General features: G+C 30.2%; 4 protein-coding genes and 1 non-coding gene across 5 annotated transcripts, besides 4 other annotated features; all 5 read left to right on the top strand.

Moving 5' to 3' along the window:
• The first annotated feature begins 1,560 nt into the window (after positions 1–1,560).
• Positions 1,561–1,803: a mobile genetic element.
• Positions 1,804–4,098: 2,295 nt separating this feature from the next.
• Positions 4,099–4,131: a mobile genetic element.
• A 3,841-nt stretch (positions 4,132–7,972) lies between these two features.
• On the top strand, positions 7,973–12,856 carry TVAGG3_0835320 (uncharacterized protein; the record flags this gene model as incomplete). Its single annotated transcript, XM_001303276.2, has 1 exon — positions 11,448–12,251. The coding sequence occupies one exon, from the start codon at positions 11,448–11,450 to the stop codon at positions 12,249–12,251; it is 804 nt and encodes a 267-aa protein (XP_001303277.1).
• A 442-nt stretch (positions 12,857–13,298) lies between these two features.
• TVAGG3_0835310 (structural constituent of cytoskeleton) lies at positions 13,299–13,794 on the top strand (the record flags this gene model as incomplete). The annotated part of the gene is made up of 1 exon (XM_001303277.2): positions 13,299–13,794. A coding segment is annotated over one exon (496 nt), but the record flags the coding sequence as incomplete, so codon positions are not given.
• A 62-nt stretch (positions 13,795–13,856) lies between these two features.
• TVAGG3_0835300 (beta tubulin domain-containing protein) lies at positions 13,857–14,621 on the top strand (the record flags this gene model as incomplete). Its single annotated transcript, XM_001303278.1, has 1 exon — positions 13,857–14,621. One exon carries the CDS (start codon positions 13,857–13,859, stop codon positions 14,619–14,621), a length of 765 nt encoding a protein of 254 aa, XP_001303279.1.
• Positions 14,622–15,125: 504 nt separating this feature from the next.
• On the top strand, positions 15,126–15,347 carry TVAGG3_0835290 (uncharacterized protein; the record flags this gene model as incomplete). Its single annotated transcript, XM_001303279.1, has 1 exon — positions 15,126–15,347. One exon carries the CDS (start codon positions 15,126–15,128, stop codon positions 15,345–15,347), a length of 222 nt encoding a protein of 73 aa, XP_001303280.1.
• Positions 15,348–18,039: 2,692 nt separating this feature from the next.
• On the top strand, positions 18,040–18,121 carry TVAGG3_0835280. Its single transcript has one exon. It is a non-coding gene; the product is annotated as a tRNA-Leu (tRNA).
• A 60-nt stretch (positions 18,122–18,181) lies between these two features.
• Positions 18,182–19,766: a mobile genetic element.
• Positions 19,766–20,236: part of a mobile genetic element that runs on past the window's edge.

The raw sequence follows: 20,236 nt of genomic DNA, 5'->3' as shown, positions 1-20,236 counted from the left end.
TGGACTTTGAATATTATATCCACCACCATTGAATGTTGGACCTGTCGTTTTTGTTGGTGAACCTTGTGATCCGATATACAAATATAAAATTTGTGTTTTATGAAATGAAATAACTCCTGATACATATGCACCCTTACCACCAATTGAGTTACCAACATTTGAACCACTTGAACCCCACAACTCAAATTGATAAGAACCTGCTTTAAGTTCGACTGTAAGAGGATAGCAATTAACTGTATCACTCCCACATGGATATTCATATAAATTACGTAATTTATCATTGATAATAACTTATGAACATCATGAAATATAACCTTATTTTCTTCTCAATTAATTTCAGAGAAAAATAAAATGTAGAGCTCGCGGAATCAAGTATCTGGATAAATATAATAAAATACAATTCATTTTTCAATGTAAATTAAGTTGCACTTCCGACATTCTGGCTTTGAATCAAGTTTTTGACATAAGGTGTGAAACATCATTCATAGTTAACTTTAAACAATAAAACTGAAGACCACATCATACATTCATAAGTGCACCCATAAAAATGCTTGGATGCTTAGAATTCGATTGCAGCCATCATATCAAACATTTTTTATTGCAATTAAAATTAATAATGTAATAAGTTAAGTGTGCATTTAACACTTTATGATATGCTCTCTTAAATTCAATATATCTTCACTGCAATAGCAAAAAAGTAAAATATCTATATTAGGTACTGTATAGTGATATTTAGAATTTTTATAACTTCGAATCAAATAATAAAAGTTCTATAGAAGATAATATAATGAAATTTATTCTCATATGATAGTTGTTTATATTGAGAGAAGAAGAGATAATATAGTAAGTTTCCAAAATGAATATAAATGAAGATAATCTTATAGTATAAATTATTTGGTTACAATAGTAGTTTGTTTGTAACTTATATGTATTTTTAAAATATTTATGATTCTCAACTCTTATCCAAAGATCAACCCATTTGACAATAACCCCTGAACCTGAAATATAATAATTTTCATGAACTGCAAAAGCACCAATCGAAAACCACCAATAATCATCTCTAATCATTCCATCTATATATGTATTAGTCTTAAGTGATGAAGTTTTAAGGGACAGACCATTAAAACTAGGATAATTATCACCTGATTGATATCGATAGCCGTTATTAGTTCGATCTTCGTTCAAATTTTTGACTTGTGTAAAGCGAATATATGATGGAATTTGTGGATACTCAAGAAGAAATTCATAAACGTTATTGATTAAAAAAACTTCATTTATTATGCCTAATAAGCTATATTTATATCTTGTTTTAATATTTTTAACATCGTATTGTGTAAATAAATCAGATGGTGACCGAAAAACATCATGATGAAAAATTTGGAGCCAGGTAGCATTATCAAATTCTTTGATTCGATATCTTTCAAATTCATTGTACAATCTATCATCTATAATCGGATATTTTGAATAAGCCATTCTTCAGTAAGATCAAAAATTATGTTTAATTCATTAAAATTTGACACTTTTTCAAAATATTCCAATTTACTTCATTTGCAATTTAAGGGTGCACTGTAGTCGGTTTGACAGACCCTCAATTTCGATCAATTGGTCCTCAATTCCGATCAATTAGGCATTTAAGGCTAAATCTTTTCTAATTATAACTCCTTACCGATTGAACATTTTTCAATTTTCTTCATTTATTTTCCATCTGTATATTATCACTAATATACCTAATAAAAATTAAGGAAATATTTCTTGAAATGATGGAAATTTAGAAATGAGTGTCAAACCGCTTACAGTGCACCCTTAACAACTTAAATCATGGTATCTTCGAATATCTTTTTAAAAGAGATCAAATAAACTATTACCAAGAGTTTTCTTTTGAAACAGTTGGAAATTTACTTGATCAACATCCAAAAGAATCCATATTCAAAGTGCCTGATAACAAGTATTGGGAAACATCACCTATTGAAAATCCTTGGTACATCGTTTATTTGAAAAGACATAAAATTTTTGTTCGAAATTATACTATTTCAACAATTTCTAAAGGAAATTTAGATTATCCTAAAATGATAAGAGTTGAAGGTTCATATAACTCAAATCCATGGTCGATATTACAAGAACAGAACATTAGTGATGATATGAATGGATATGACCGCAAAGTTATTTATCGATTGAATGAAGGCATCTATGATTCATTTAAATTCACAACGATTGGAAAAAATCATGCAAACACATATCATTTTTTAATTTACCAATTAGATTTCTTTGGAACGTTATTTTATAACGGAAAATTAGTTTATGACTCTCGTTTCGATCGACATTTATTCTCATTTAATAACATCTTGAAATATTGCTTTGTTCTTATATTAGAATAAAACTTTCAAATCTTTGAAATATTATGTATTATTTTTATCTCATAAGGGTATATTAACTACTTTCTGATGCCTTCAAAAGAAGAATTTGAGCGTGTATAGGAACAGAAAATAAAATATTAAACCGGCAATTTGAGAGTGATTCAGAAATGATTTGCGTACTCTTATTCAATACTATTTTAGCATAATAATGAATAAAACTGGATTATATATAATTTAAAACTTCATGTAAATATTAATAACAAATAATAATTATAACTAAGGTTCTGCAAATTGGCTTAGAAAATAAAATTTCACGCCAGTTACGGGCACATAAGGGCGTAAAATTGAGAGAAAAGTGCCAAAAATATTTTTTTCTAAAATGCTAGCCAGTTTGCAGAAGCCTAATTTATAACTCATAAAATTTAGGATAATTTACAACGTAAAAATTATGTGTTTTTCATAATGGTGCAATTACGCTCGTATGACATGGCCTTCAATTCTGATCATTAAGGTTAATTTTCAAAAGGAATTAAGATAATTTAAATTATATATTTAAAACTCTGCCAATTTTAAACATATTTTTTGAACATTAATGAAGCACAATGATTTTTTTTTGTTTGAAAAGTGACATTTTAAGAAATTCCATTTATAGGTCAATTATTATTTGACCTATAAATGGAATTTCTTAAAATATGAATGGAGTGACTCATATGATGGAAATGTTTCACCTAGTAATAAAACAGGTTCATTTTCAGGAGGCAATAGTTACTATTTCAAAGATTGTCAAGTATTCAACTCACAATCAGGTGCAATCTATATATCAAGTTCAAGTACAACCAAAGTTCTTACAGAAGATTCTGTTTTTGTTAATTGTTTCAAATCAGATTCTGCAATTATTTACCAAGAAAATGGACAATGTGTTCAATCACGAGTTTGTTCTAGAAATTCTACATATAATAAATGGGGTAGCCATTCAAAAATTCATTGTACAAATACAGAAGGATTCAAAAATTTCATGAATGAAACAACGGTTTTTGAAATAAAAATTAATCCATCTGGTTCAAGTGTCATTTTTAATAAATATGGAGATGTTATTGTCGATAAAACAAATTTTTCATATTGTTATTCTAGTATTCCTTCATATTTTATTGGAGGTGGTATTAAAATCAACAAAGCTTCATATAATTCTATAATAAATAATACAAGCCAGAGTGATTGCGGTGTTGCATTGCATCAAGACAATGATAATTTAGCATTTCGATGTAATTACATTAAAAATAACTGTAAATATGTAATTACAACTGAAATCTCAGATACGACACTCAAAGTTGAATATCTGATAAAATATTTTATTACTCTTTAGGAGCCAATTATATTGTTGCAATTCATTGTTATTGTGAAAATTCAAATAACGCATATGGAGATGCAACAACTTCTGCAATTTCAACAAATGAATTTGAAAATAACTTAAATCATTTAAATACTGCTCATTGTTTAGCAGATTTTCCACTAGAAAATAAAAAGAAAAAAGAATGTGATCCAACATGCGATGATGAAGAAATACAAGATTTAGATTTTATTTTTAGTTTGATTGTTATTTCTAATTCAACTACTATATCTTAAATATAAACAATAAAATATAATTTCTTTTAAATGTGTACTTCCCACTTTCTGACGTACTCTCATAATATCCCATACAGACATGAAGAGATTCTGAAAATATATCTTTTGTCATAAAATTTGAGAGAATGTCAGAAATTTGTAAATGCATCCTTAACATTATAAAAATTTTTCCGATCATATTTTATTTTAGCATATGCTTTGGAAAAGTGACGTTTTTGCCTTAACCCTCGGACAAAGCGGTTTTTAGGGTCAAAAATTTTGCGCGAACGTGGAGCGAAGGCTCGAGCGAAGCGAGAGGTCTGAGCTCCACGTTCGAATATGGAAATATAAAAATAACGCCTGATCATCAAATATGTCCTATTTTTTCTTTTTTTTCTCTTCTTCTCTCTTTTTCTTTCTTTTCTCTTTCTTTTCTCTTTCTTCTTTCCTTCTTTTCTTTCTTCTATGCGATTTTCATTTTAAAAATGAAATTCATAATTTAATTAAAGATAAGTATAGAGTGATAAGATGAATTTTTAAAATTATTTAGGTATTTTTAAATCTAGAATAGAAAATAAGAATATAAAATAAGAAAAAAAAATTAAAAATTGAAATTTATTAAAAATAAAGTTTTTATTCAGACAATACAAGGTTATGGATAAGAATAATATGGTATAAGTGAGATCTGAGTTCGCAATGTGGGAATCTAATTTGGTAATGAGTTGGAATGAGGAAGATCTGAGTAGGTTGTGGGAGATGGACTGGGATCGGAGTTGGTAATGAGTTGTCTGATGGGATTGAGGGAAATCTGATTTGGTAATGAGTTCTGATGAGGAAGATCTGAGTTGGTTGAGGGAGATCTGAGTTGGTTGAGGGAGATTTGAGTTGGTTGAGGGATATCTGAGTTCTGATGAGGGAGATCTGAGTTCTGATGAGTTGACTGAGGGAGATCTGAGTTCTGATGAGGGAGATCTGAGTTCTGATGAGTTGACTGAGGTAGATTTGAGTTCTGATGAGTTGACTGAGGGAGATCTGAGTTGACTGAGGGAGATCTGAGTTGGCTGAGGGAGATCTGAGTTGGTTGAGGGAGATCTGAGTTGGCTGAGGGAGATCTGAGTTCTGATGAGGGAGATCTGAGTTCTGTTGAGGGAGATCTGAGTTCTGATGAGTTGGCTGAGTAAAATCTGAGTTCTGATGAGGGAGATCTGAGTTGGTTGAGGGAGATCTGAGTTGGCTGAGGGAAATCTGAGTTGGCTGAGGGAGATCTGAGTTCTGATGAGTTGACTGAGGGAGATCTGAGTTGGTTGAGGGAGATCTGAGTTGGCTGAGGGAGATCTGAGTTGGGTGAGGGAGATCTGAGTTCTGTTGAGGGAGATCTGAGTTCTGATGAGTTGGCTGAGGGAGATCTCAGTTCTGATGAGGGAGATCTGAGTTGGTTGAGGGAGATTTGAGTTGGTTGAGGGATATCTGAGTTCTGATGAGGGAGATCTGAGTTCTGATGAGTTGACTGAGGGAGATCTGAGTTCTGATGAGGGAGATCTGAGTTCTGATGAGTTGACTGAGGGAGATCTGAGTTCTGATGAGGGAGATCTGAGTTCTGATGAGTTGGCTGAGTAAAATCTGAGTTCTGATGAGGGAGATCTGAGTTCTGATGAGTTGGCTGAGGGAGATCTCAGTTCTGATGAGGGAGATCTGAGTTGGCTGAGGTAGATCTGAGTTCTGATGAGTTGACTGGGGGAGATCTGAGTTGGGTGAGGGAGATCTGAGTTGACTGAGGGAGATCTGAGTTCTGATGAGTTGGTAATGAGTTGGCTGAGAGAGCCTGGAGAGATCTGAGTTGGTAATGAGTTGGTTGAGGGAGTTTTGGTGATCCGAGATGAGATGTGAGAGTGAGTAAGTCGAAGAGGCCTGAGAGATGAGCAAGAGATGAGAGTATATCGAGGAGGTCTGATGGGTGAGTAAGAGTGAGTAAGCCGAGGATGTTTTGGTGATCCGAGATGAGATGTGAGAGTGAGTATGCCGAGGAGGTCAAGCAACAAGGAGCCTCAGGTATACTGGATATACCAGCTTCCTGTAGCTCCTTGTTGCTTGAGACGGGGAACTCGAGTACGATTTCCTCTAATACTTCTAAAAGTATGGCAAAACCGAAGTTGATTTAACGCTTCACACCAGCCATCGAAGGGGCTCCCTCTATTAGATGGTGTGCTTCAACTTCTCAAATCTTGGACAAAACCTATAATTTGATAGAATTTTGTCTTGGATAAAAGACAAACTATAGAAATTTGTCTTTTATCCAAGACAATTCATATAGGTTTTGTCTTTTCTCCAAGACAAAACGATAATTTGAATGGATTTTGTCATTTCTCCAAGACAAAGTATTCAATTTTGTCCGGATGTGAAGTGAACGTTATTGGTTTTTTGATAAAAAAAATAATAAAATAACGGATAAATTTTATGGGTTTGAATTTCTATAATTAAGTGATATTTATAACGAGATTGAATAATATTTAATAATGGCTTATTTAAAAATCAAAAATTTTAATTTCAATACCGAAAACCGCCAAAACTTTACAAAAATCCAAAAAAATTCGAAAACGAAAAATTCAAGACAAAAAACCTAGAGTATGAGACAGTATCGTTGTACAATGGCCGAAGTATATTTTAGCAAAATAATTCAAAAAGGCAAAAGAAAATAGGAATTATTAAAAATTTAGAACATATTTTTTGATATAAGGTCGCCAAAAAAAAGTGCGGAAATTAAAAATCGCAGTTTGAGTACTTTCTGAGAGTCTGTTCGTCAGAAAGTATACATTTGTAAACTTTCTGACACTAAAATTTTTTTGTCCTTTCAAAGTTTTTGACAATGTCAAAAAGTATACATTGGGGCTCTCAATTTTCCTCTCAAACGGCGGTTTTTTAAAAACGCTCAATTTTTCATCGACCTTAGTTTAAATATAGTCCCCCCAAAAAAAGTGGTTGAATATTGGAAATAACTTCTGGGAGAAACGATAGAAACGCAGTGTATATCTTCCTTTTTGGAATTAAATCAGTTGACTAATTAATGACTTTCTATCAAAACAAATGTTTATTCGTAGCAGCATTTGACTTAAATAACAATACATATGCTTTTTAAGCTGAAAAAGCGAGTGTTTTTAAAAACAAGTTGATATGTGAAAATTCATCAAAACAGGGTATGATTAATAATTATCCATTCACTCAAATACTCATTTTAATGGTACGATTTTGGATTTATATTCTCTAAAGAATATCTGGAAATTCTTGAAAATTGGAATAATTCTCAAAGAATACGTATGAAAAGACACATCGATTAGATAAAAAAATTATTGTTGTTGCAGAGAAAGATCTAATCCATACTAATTAAATGTTATATTTATTATAATAAACTTGATGATAATTTGCAAAATACTATTAAAATATATGAAATTTAAAATTTGTTTGCTCATCTTTGTTGATTGATTAATACACAATCTGATTTAGAATTTTGTAGATATTTAAACTGAAGGTACATCTAAAAAAAGAAGAAATAGGTATGAAAATACGTAAATTTTGCAAAAAAAGCCCAAAGCAGAATGAAGAAATTGGATGTTTTATTAGAATTTAATTTACTATACATTACTCAGTCAATTATATCAATAAATTATAGATGTTACTGATTCCAAGAATCGATTTAAATTCAAGTTTCAATTTGTCACTTTTTTGAGATTTTGGACATTTTTGCAAAAAAAGGTTAGAATTCTTTATGCACTTTTTCATTGAATATTTGACTATAATAACATCTTTAAAATTCAAATTACAAACTAGATTAAAAAAAGTCACAAAAATGAGCAGTGAAGTTACCAATTTCCAATTGAATGCACAAATGTTTACATCTTATTTTTTGGAATCTTCGCTTCCGATGTTTTTTCACAACAACTTTAAATAAATTTCAAAAATTAGTAAAAGTGTCATATAAAAATTGACAATCTGAATCATATTTATACCTTATTTTTCAAACAATTGAAAAAGTGCTATACTAAATAGAATTTATATTATAGGTCAATTATTATTTGACCTATGAATGGAAATTCTTAAAATATGAATGGAGCGACTCATATGAAGGAAATGTTTCACCTAGTAATAAAACAGGTTCATTTTCAGGAGGCAATAGTTACTATTTCAAAGATTGTCAAGTATTCAACTCACAATCTGGTGCAATCCATATATCATCGAGCTCAAATGCGACTAAAGTTCTTACAGAAGATTCTGTCTTTGTTAATTGTTTCAAATCAGATTCATCAATTATTTATCAACAAGAAGGACAATGTGTTCAATCACGAGTGTGTTCCAAAAATTCATTATATAATGGAATTGGATGTCATTCAAAAATTCAGTGCACAAATACTGAAGGATTTAAAAATTTCATGAATGAAACAACAATTTCTGAAATAAAAATCGATCAATCTGGTACAAGTTCTATTTATAATATAAGAGGAGATGTAATAATAAAAAAGTCAAATTTTTCATATTGTGATTCAACAATTCCTTCATATTATATTGGATATGGAGTAAAAATAAATAAAGCATCGTATAATTCTATTATAAATAATACAAGTCATAATTTATGTATTGCATTGCATCAAGTTAAAGATAATTCAGCATTTCGATGTAATTATATTAAAAATAATTGTAAATATGTAATTAAATCAGAAGTTTCAAGAGAAATTAAAATTGAAGAATGCTTGATTGTTGATAATATGATTTCTGACAAAATATTCTATAGAAATTTAGGTGGTCAAATTGTTGTGATTCGTTGTTATTGCGAAAATTCTAATAATGAATATGGAGATGCTTTAACTGATGAAATTTCAACAAATAAATTTGATAACAGTCTAAAAATTTTTAACACAGATAATTGTTTCGCAGATTTTCCTCTGGAAAATAAAGAAGTATGCTACCCAACATGTGAAGATGAAGATAATCAAGATTTGAATTTAATTTGGAATTTTAAAGTATTTCAACCGCCACTTATAAATTAATCACTTTAAAAGTATTTCAACTGCAACTTATAAATCGATTTGACCCCGAACATATCCACCTTTAGTATTACCATATTCGGAGCCTCCTCATAATTCAAAGATATATTGACCTGGTGATAATTTTACTTCATAAGGTGTAGAATGTGATTCATTAACACCTCGATAAACATAGATTACTGAAGAATTTATTGGCAAGTGTTTTTATTTGGAACTCCCAAATATACAACATATAATCATTGTATAAATTTAAGGATATTGTCTGCTGAATTAAGTTTTCTTTGATATAATTAATTTAAAACGTTTTATCTATTTTCAACTCTGACAAGATGTGGGACATGTTCATTTAGCGATCATTTATATATTGCTTGTTATTCAATATCTGCAGGCATTACTTTAAAAATTGTAAAAAATCTCACTAAAATAAACTGCTGAACAAAAGGCGTAAGTTTTCAATTTTTGACATCTGGCGTGAAGTAAACTGCGTGATAAAATCTAGGTTTTGTCCCAGACGAATATTTAACAAGCATTTAATGTAACAACCTATTTTCATAGGAGTTCATATTGCTTAATAAGTGAGTTTCTTGCTGGAATCCATAATTAACTTTTGCTATCGGAAAAATTGAGAGTTACCCAGGTTTTCTCTCGCAGTTTATCATTGAAAATTAACTGAAACATCTGATTTGAAAGCCGCTTCATAGGCATAAGCTCCCTTAAAATACTGTTTAGCATTAAAAGCAAAAATAATCGAGACATATACTTTTTTCTTTATAATATCGATAAAACAAAAAGTAGAATTTTTATTCATAAATATTGCATAAAAATAGAAAACAAATATTGAATTGATATGCTTTAAAATATGGATTTATTTCATTTGAGCTAAAATCATAAGGTAACTTGTTAAGGACCCAATAATATAGAAATTGAAGCCAAAGATCAGCAGAATATACACCGATGTCAAATCCACAGAATGGACCTGGAATTTGCTTGCTTTTCCAAAATTTGTTTGCTCCAATTGAAAAATGATAGTTCCCATTAGTATTCCCATCTAGATATGTATCTTCTTGAGTAGAAATTGATAATCCATCAAATGATGTTTCTTGTTTGCATCCTGGATTTATTGGTTTATAACTAACACCTTGAGGGGTTGCCGCATATAGTGGATAATTGCTTTGGTTGAAATAAAAATAATCATTTGGATAATTTGTCTCATATCGAAGCAAAAAGTTATATTTCGAATTGATTTTGAATGTTTCATCAACATATCCCATAACACTGAAAATATGTTCTGATTTCGTAAACTTGAGTTGTTGTAATGCAACTTGTTTGTTTCGATTAAAAAGAGTATCGTTACCAATATCATGATGAAGTATCTTGACCCATAGTTTGTTATCAAATGATGATATTTCATATCCATGATATCTATTTATATTTAATCATATTGATAAGAATCGCTAAAAAATGTGACAAAAAAAATTATAAATTCTTTATTCCGATGGAATAAGGATTTCTGTGAGAAAAAGGAGAGAAAAATAAAGATGATTCATAGGATTAATAATGCATGAGTTATTAAAAATAAAAAGTGTCTTGATGACAATGCACCCATTCCCTGTGTGTCCTGTTTCTGGAATTCCTGTTGGTGACAAAAATGTCTCATTTCCACCACGAACAATAACATTATTGAATTTTAGACCACTATAATGATCTGCTGTTTCTAACATTTTATAGTCATTTTCTGATGAAGAAATTTCACCTATTGCATGGAATCCTTGGTATCCAGACACATATGATGATCCCCCTGCTGTGCTTGCAACAATATTATCACCATCTGTTCCTGCACCTCCTCCGAAGTATCCACATCCTCCTCCATGACCGAAATGAGAGTTTCGAGCACCGTAACCACCTCGTCCAAAAATAATTGATATTTTTCTAGAAAATATGTATCAATTATTTGTTCATATTATATAATTTCCATCTGATCAAGTACTGGTAAAAATTTGGCTAAGAGAAGTTTTACAGTTGGACAACAAAATGAAGAATTTTAACTTTTTCACATTATAAGAGGTGGAACTGGATCTAAACTTTGTCATCTTATAATAAACTGTTTGACTTTTCTCATAGTAATAAAGGTTTTAGGATCATTAATTACCTTTATTTGACGATTTGGAGCAGGTTCATTCCAATATTACAGCTCTCATTATAGAGTATGAAATGCATGAAACATTCAAAAGTAATTAAGAAATTTTTCTACAATTTTTATTATTAATAAGGTTAATTCGGTCAATTTTTTTTGTAAACAGTATAAGGGTGATATTACATATTTATTATTAAACAGTCCTGGTATGAATATTTTTCAACTCAATATAAACCAAAGGTACATGCTCTTACCTATAAATCCAATTTTTCTCATCATTCGAATACAGATTTTTACGTTTCTGTCTTCCAATTTTATTCATGCATGGAGAGGGCAATTACAAATACTCGACAGCTCACAAATACATTAATTGAAGAGTCTATTTTTTCGCATTGTACTAATTCGGATCATGGTGCCGCCATTTTATCGAAATCTCTAAATTCAGTAATATCAAAATGTACAGGAACATTTTGTGAAACAGAAAGCCATCATGGACAGTTTTTTTACCAGACTACAGTTGAAAGAAATGAAGTTTATTATACAGAAATTATTTCATGTGGAAATTCAAACAGTTATTATTCTTCAGTTTTATACGACGGTAGATTAGTAAATAAATACAATAACTTCTCTTACAACAAATGTTTACGACAGTGTGGCCATCACATGCATTTGAACACAGTTAACTCTTCAATATCAATGTATTTAAATATTATAAAAAACGAAGCGGAAGGAATCATAAACAATTTCCAGACTTTGTTTCATTTGATTAAATACACAAATACTGTTCAAAACACAATTACAAAAAGTAACCAATGTTTAGTTTATTTAGATGCTAATTCAACAGCTTTATTGATTTCATGCGTTATGAAAGATAATATTTTGAATTCAGGAGTTTTTGTAGCATGTTCAAATCAATCAAATTCAATAACGTTCGATGGCTGTTACATTGATTCTTACGAAGAAACAGAAAGAGTTACATTTAATAATTTAATCGATAATGTTATAAAATTTAATTTGATCCCAGATTCACTCTCCTACAATAAAAGATTTTTGGATTGTCAAACATATTCTGTCATTTATTTTCAATTTCATTTTTCTCTATTTTTTGTATGCATCGATTTGACATAACTTAATAAATTATTTTCCTTTTTCAGCATGCTCTTGATTTCAAAATGGGCTATCTGTTTGTTGGGTCAATCATTTACAACTTCAATAATCACAATAAAAATGATGGGCCATATGTTACCTATATTTAATTTTTTTCAGTGAAAAATAATTGTTGAGTATAAAAAAAGTTCAAAATGAATACGAACATATATGTATAATAAAAGATAATTTTTATTCAAGAAAAATAAGAAATGATGTAAATATTTGATTTAAAATGAAATATTGGCAAAATAGATTAGTTTGTATTTGACAATTCTTTCTCAAATATTTTTGGTTATTAGTTCTAATCCAAAGATCAACCCATTTGACCCTAACATCAAAAGGACCAGGGATATATTGATATTCAAAAATTTCATACAGACCAATTGAGAACCAACAACTACTGGTGCCTGATCCAATAGTTCCATCAATGTATGCTGCTGTATCTTGGGAAAAGGCAAGTGCATTGAAATAATTAAACTTGGTACCAGAAATATGCTTAAACACAATTCCTCTACCATCACTATTTGGATTAGTAGTTTGATTGAATCTAATAAATGCTGGCATCTGTGGAAATTCAAGAAGGAATTCATAAACGTTATTAATCAAAAAATCTTCATTTATTAAATTTAATAAACTATATTTGTGCCTTGATCTAATATAATGTACATCTCCTTCATTGAAGCAGTCGTCGACTGATCTGAAAACGTCATGATGAAAGATTTGTAGCCAAGAAACGTTTTCAAATTCTTTGATGCGATATCCATCAAGATCATTATATAATTTCTCATCTATTAATGGATAATTTGAGTATGTCGTTCTTCAACAAGAGTTAAAATTCAAAATTTTAACTTTTTAAAATTTTGATAAAAAAAAATTCTCCAGACCATTTAGAAAAATTTTAATCAAATATATAAATAATAACATCAAGAAATTATATGTTGATTAAATATTTGAATAAAACAATGAAACAATTATAGTACTCAAAATTTGAATGAACGATATAGAAGACAAAAATCATAATTTTTAATGGTTCGTGAAATAGTGCACATCCAAGCTGGACAGTGTGGTAACCAAATCGGTACAAAGTTCTGGGAAGTTGTTTCAGATGAACATGGAGTGGACCCAACTGGAAAATACTATGGAGATTCAGATCTTCAACTTGAAAATATCAACGTATATTTCAATGAAGCTATAAACACTAGATATGTTCCTCGTGCCGTTCTTGTAGATATGGAACCAGGAACGATGGATTCAGTCCGAGCAGGTCAATACGGACAGCTATTTCGTCCTGACAACTTCATTTTCGGTCAATCAGGTGCAGGAAACAATTGGGCCAAAGGATATTACACAGAAGGACAGGAACTTTGTGATCAAATCATCGATATCATCAGAAAAGAAGCCGAATCATGCGAATGTTTACAAGGGTTTCAGCTTGTTCATTCTTTAGGAGGTGGAACAGGTTCTGGACTTGGAACACTATTATTAAATAAATTACGAGAAGAATATCCAGATAGAATTTTAAATACATATTCAATTATTCCATCTCCAAAGGTATCCGATACAGTTGTTGAACCATACAACTGTATGCTTTCAGTTGATCAACTTGTTGAAGCTTCCGATGAAGTCTTTTGCATTGATAACGAAACTCTTTATGATATATGCTTCCGTACACTTAAGCTTACAAATCCAACATATGGAGATCTCAACCATTTGGTTTCAATGGTCATGTCTGGAACTACTTGTTCCCTCAGATTCCCAGGTCAGCTCAACTCAGACCTCCGAAAACTTGCTGTAAACCTTGTTCCATTCCCACGTTTACATTTCTTCGTAGTTGGTTTTGCTCCGCGTTATTCACGTGGATCACAACGATACATTTCCAATTCGGTTTGTGAGATTTCATCTCAACTTTTCGATGCAAAGAACCTAATGGCAGCATGTGATCCTCGCAGAGGTGTTTTCTTTACTGCCTCTGCACATTTTCGTGGCCGCATTTCCCCACTGACAGTCGATGAGCAATTAGCATGCATTCAATCACGTAATTCATCATATTTTGTTGATTGGATACCATCAAACTTCAAATCAGCAATTTGTGACATACCACCACCAGGTCTCAAAGTGGCGGCGACATTCATTGGAAACACCACAGCATTTTGTGATCTTTTCAAAAGGGTCGATTCTCAATTCCAAAAGATGTATTCACGTCGAGCTTTTGTTCATTGGTTCGTTAATGAAGGCTTAGATGCTGTGGAATTCGATGAAGCACGTTCTAACATGGCTGATCTAATACAGGAATATGAAATGTACGAAACAGCTGGCATAGAACAGCAAGAAAGCGAAGAAAACGAATAATTAATTAAGCCGAATGCAACAAGTAAAAATATAATTTTAATAACCAAATTCAAAAATATTTTTACATTTTACATTTATTAAGTTGCTTGAAAAATTGAAATAAACAAAAAATGAAAAATTAAATAATAGGAATTACTTAAGGATTGACATTTAACAACACAATTAATACAAAAATTAGAAATTATTTTAATTTCAACATATCCTTCTCCATCATTTCCTCCATCAATAAATTTTGATTTGGTTCCAGATGTAAATGAATAAGCGCCTAGAGATCCACAACCTTCACCTGTAACATTTCCACCTTTCCAACCTCCTGGACCACCTGCACTATTCCAACTTGCACCTCCACCACCAAATCCTCCATATGACCAGTGATCATCACTTGGAGAGTAAGAACCAACTCCACCTGACAAAAAACTTGCACCTCTTCTATCAGACGATAGAGATTTGTAACCAGATCCAGCATATCCATCACCAGAAGTATAGCCTCCTCCTTCATCTGTTATGATACTTGAGATTCCATCAGTTCCATTTTGCCCATTACTTGAACACCTTGATGGGGAGTGTAAATCCCCTGAACTTCCTCCAGCACCCGCAATAATTAGGGGTTTCACGGTTGTTTTTGCCGGTATCAGTGTATCTGAACTAAAAAAATCTTCAATGACAACAAAAGTTCCTCCACTTCCACTTTGTCCCCAACCTGAATCAACTGTTGTTCCAAATTGACCAACTAAAATATAAAAATTAGAATTTTGTTTAATTTCAAATTCAGAAGATAAAATTGCACCTTTTCCATATTTATGCTTGGGAAACGATGTACCTCTTGGTCCCGCTGCTGTTATTAGATATTTCCCTGAGACTGGTGCCTTCTATTTCTGAATTCCAGAAATAATTATTACATTTACTGACGAATTATGATAATAAGAATTTGCTTGTTCTTGTGTTGGACCTTTCCAACCTATTGCTCCACATGATGTGAAGCGATATGTAAAATTATCAGAATTATTTTTTAAGTTAATTTGATGTGAGATTTATAATATGAATATGTGTGTAATGAAAGTTAATAATCGAAAGGGCATTAGTAAAAAGAATTTATAATCAAATCTTTACAATGAAAATCAAAAAATTGTATAATTCTGATTTTGGCAATATTGACACCATAGTTTATGCTATAAATGTAAAGATATCCTATGATATATTATCTCAATCGGATCCATAATCTTATTTTAAAATTAAATGAGATAACCGATTTTCACCTTTCTTTATAAATTTTTTCAAAACTGATTATCGAAACTACATCCATTCAATTTTTCTATATCGGATTAGGAAAAAAAATATGAAAAGGAGTTTAGTTCTTGAATATCTTTACAGAAAAATTAATCCAATATACAAATGAATAAGATAAATTTTTTATTAAATATCTTGCAATAATAGTTGGCAACAAATGAGCATTTCTCATTGAATGGTAATTTATTTAATGTTTTTGTCTCAAGAAATTCAAGCCAAATATCAACAGAAGTGAAACTAATAGATGACTGGGTACAATATGGACCTGGAATTTGATGCTTGTTATAATAAAACCCATTACATCCTATAGAAAAATGGTGTGTTTCATTTATATTTCCATCTAAATATGTTAATGGTTGGCCAGAAATTGATAACCCATCAAAAATTGTGGTGGGATGATTCTCTTGTGTTAAACAGCCAGGATGAATAAAGTTTTTTGATACTCCTTCTGGAATTTTAGCATATAGCGGGAAATTACTTTGATTGTTTACCACTGTGGTATCTTGTAATTTTCACTAATTCAATGCTTTTATTTTAATCAAGCTAACAATTTTTAATGATCTTATCTTATGTCGTAATAGTATTTTATAGTAACTTTAAAACACCATCAATTTTACAATCAAATCAGAATAAATATCAAAGACTGAAAAATTCAAAAATTTAAGTTTAAGAGTATGAATAGTAATCAGTATTTTTAACTTCATCTTTGCACATAATAAGCATAAAAGTTAATATATTTTGGTATTGAATTAAAAGGCCCAATTTACCATATAGCATCAGTAAAAATGACAAGCAGTCCAGCTTTTCGATGTGATTTATGAGATTATTATATATATATATTGCTAATAAGGAATAAAGTTAACTGCTTAAAATCGAATTTTGAGCATGATTTATTTTTGAAATTATTTGATCATTGAATTTTCGGCGATTTAAATGGATCAATCCGCAATATAATATAACTCAAAAAAACAATTAAAAATTGCAACCGAAAATGGTCAAAAGTAAGTCACGAAAATATGAAATTTAGATAGCTAATTTGATTTAATTAAAGACGACGAAAAAATATTTTTAGTCTTATATATATAGCGCATCTATCGGCGCGCGGCGAAGCCGCGCGCCGATATAAGCTGAAAATTGTCAAATGCTTCTCAATTACAGAGGTTAGCCCTTTTTATTGTTAGAGTTGGTGTTGGTAAACATATTTATTGAGTTATTTTGGTCATATCTCAGGTAACCTATAAAGAAAAATGCGGGATTTATAATTATATACATATATTTTTATTTTATCTAAGCAATAGAAATAGTAATGAAAACATATAGAGGAAATCCAAAATAATTTCGCCATTGACATATTGAACAAAGATTTTTACTTGGTAACAATTCTAAAATGTGAAAATCATCAAAACGAATCCAAAGTTGTAATGTATGAGCTGGTACATACATACAATTTTTATCACATGGTACACCAGGATAAGTATTGTCTTTTACCCAATGTTCATTGCTGCCAATTGCATAACTCCAATGACCAATGGAATTGGCAGTCCCATCAATATATGTTAAACTAATTTCAGATAATGTCAAGCCTGTAAAGCTATCATTATAATTTGCGGTCAACATGCATTCATTGAGTCTGAAATCAATTTCTAAGTTTTCTGCTTTATCTGATTTAAAAGGATTATTAGTTTGATTAAATAAGAAATAATCAAAGGGAAGATCATCTGGTTCATATAGTAAGAAATTATAAGTATTATTTACTTTAAAATGATCATCAATAGAACCTAAGACACTGAATCGATCTGTTTCATTGATAAAATTAACCTGTTTGTGTAATAAATTAGAATCTTTGCTGAAAAATACATAATTTGTAGAATTATGATGGAAAACTCTCAAATAATTTTTATTATCATATTCAGCAACTTGATATCCCTTATATTTCCCTCGGTTTTGCATCGTATGAAAATTAAATTTTGTTCAAATATGAATAAAATTTTAATTATATGGTCAATATAGGATTGTGTTAGTTATATCATTGATTTTTAATGGATAAAGTTCAAGGATTAACGTAAACTGAAGAATTATTGGAGCAGGTGACAAAAGTGGTTACTCTTAATTGTAGTCAAAGAAAAGTGAAGGTACTATGGCCGAGTGGTCTAAGGCGATAGATTTAAGCCCCATTACCGTGAGGTGCCTGTGTTCAAACCCCAGTGGTACCATTTTTTTCAAATATTCATTTCCACTGATTAATATCACTATAATCAAGTTTAAGGGTGCACAAAGGTAAATTCACTATTTTTGACAAAATTTTAAATTTTCATGGGGTTGTAAATCTTATAATAACTAGATGAATAAGGAATGAATCCCAGTATAATGTGCATCATTATATTAAACACTATATGTAAGGCTAATGATTCTATTAACACTTATGAAGATCTATAGTATTTGAGCAGATAAATTTGATAATTTCCAAAACTCTTATATTTCAAAATTAAAGTGTGCGAATGCATTTAAATGAGAGCAAAAAGAGATTGATGCTGTTAAAACTAGGTGTTAATTTGCAATTATTTCGCATCACAAGAACTACCCAGTAAATTCGGCTATCTTTCTTTGCAATTATTCTCCATTATACCTATAATATAATGGTTAGGGTTTGAGGAAAAGTTACTAGAGAATTATTGACTTTTGAAATAATGCAGAATTTTACTTGAAGAAATCATTAATTTATGAGTTCCAAATTGCTAAGCATGACGAAGGATCATTAAATTTGCTACAATTAAATACACTTATTGCAGAATTAAGATTTTTGAAATTAAAAGTTTGAAATATTGCCTTTTTGAATAAAAATTTAAATTTTATTATATAATCATGATAATATCTTATAGAAATTAAAAGAAAATATTTTAAACCATTCAAATATTTTGAATGTCTTATCAATTTAAAATATTAAAAGATAGCTTGATTTTATCATCATTAGTTGTTATCAAAGTTTTCTTCTTTTGATGAACAACAGTAAATGATTTGTTAATTACTTGTCTTCCTTTTTCGCAGCAAAATCGAAAGTTATGATGATAATCTTGCTCTCAATTTTGAAACTCTCTGATTTACAAGTAAGCATTCCTTTGGAAAAGCAGTCCTATTCTGTTTTCAAGATATTTTAAAGACTCCATTTCATACAATGCGCAGATCTATTCGAAATTGCAAGAACTCTCAAGAAAAATGCAGCAGCAAAGAAGATTCCATAGTTTCTAGCATCAAAAATTTACAACCTTAATACAACAGTTAAAGAGAAGCTCGAAAAGAAAATATTTAACCATAAAGCTGGAAACCATTCGATATCTACTATTGGATCTAATAAAAAGTTAATTATAACATATTTAACATGCTATTTGTTGACTTTGTTCCATTATATTACCATATATATCTTTTTGAAATCTAAAATATTTTTACGATTTTAACCATGTGTTGTTGAAACCATATATCAATCTTAGCTAAAGTATAGTTTATGAGTCTGTCACCATCTAACGTATGAATTTTCAAAAATGTCAAATATGTTCATTTTTTCTGTAGATTCAGCCATAATTTCACGTTGTTATACTATTCAACTATTATTTAATATTTTTATCGATATAAATATATGATGAGATGCTTAGTTCTCCTGGAAATCAATTTTTAATCGCAATTTTAACTTTCCAAAAAAATTCAAAAATAAAAATCCCTCTCAATTTTCTAAGTTTTATAACTCGCCAAATCTCTAGCCAAATTTTTTTTGGCCCGTATAGATATTGTTAGGCACTATATAGGGATGCTATTTATCCTATTTTCATCCCATTTTACTGTTATCGCCTAGTGAATGTACCTTTGGGTGCACCCGTATGTACGTTTATTTGAGAGGAGGAGGATTACCCTCTCAATTTTGAGGGATTCGTTAGTTTATTTTCTCGATGAATATGCAATAAAATTTGATTTTTACCTTATCAATATACTTCATATAATATACACATGTTCATGTAAAAACTTTTTTCCAAAATCCTCAGGAATTAAGGGATTTTTGAATTTTAAGAATTTTTTTTCGAATTTTTTCGAAAAAAAAATATTTTCAGAACAGCCTTAACGGCTAAGATTTAGGAACAATGTTAAGTATCAAAAAGAAAGGAGGTCTGATATAGACAACATATATCGTTGAAGGTTGAAAAAATCTCTAATATTTGAGCCCAAAATTTCAAATTTTAATTTTTTGAAAAAAGAGGCCACCCGTATGTACGTTTATTTGAGAGGAGGAGGATTATATTTTTGAAAGGGTGAAACATTATGAATATGTTAATTATATAATA

Source organism: Trichomonas vaginalis, chromosome VI, assembly GCF_026262505.1.
Source record: "Trichomonas vaginalis G3 chromosome VI, whole genome shotgun sequence".
Classification (NCBI taxonomy): Eukaryota; Parabasalia; order Trichomonadida; family Trichomonadidae; genus Trichomonas; species Trichomonas vaginalis.
The sequence above is the reverse complement of the archived record's forward strand: the minus strand, read 5'-3'. Positions and strand labels throughout refer to the sequence as shown.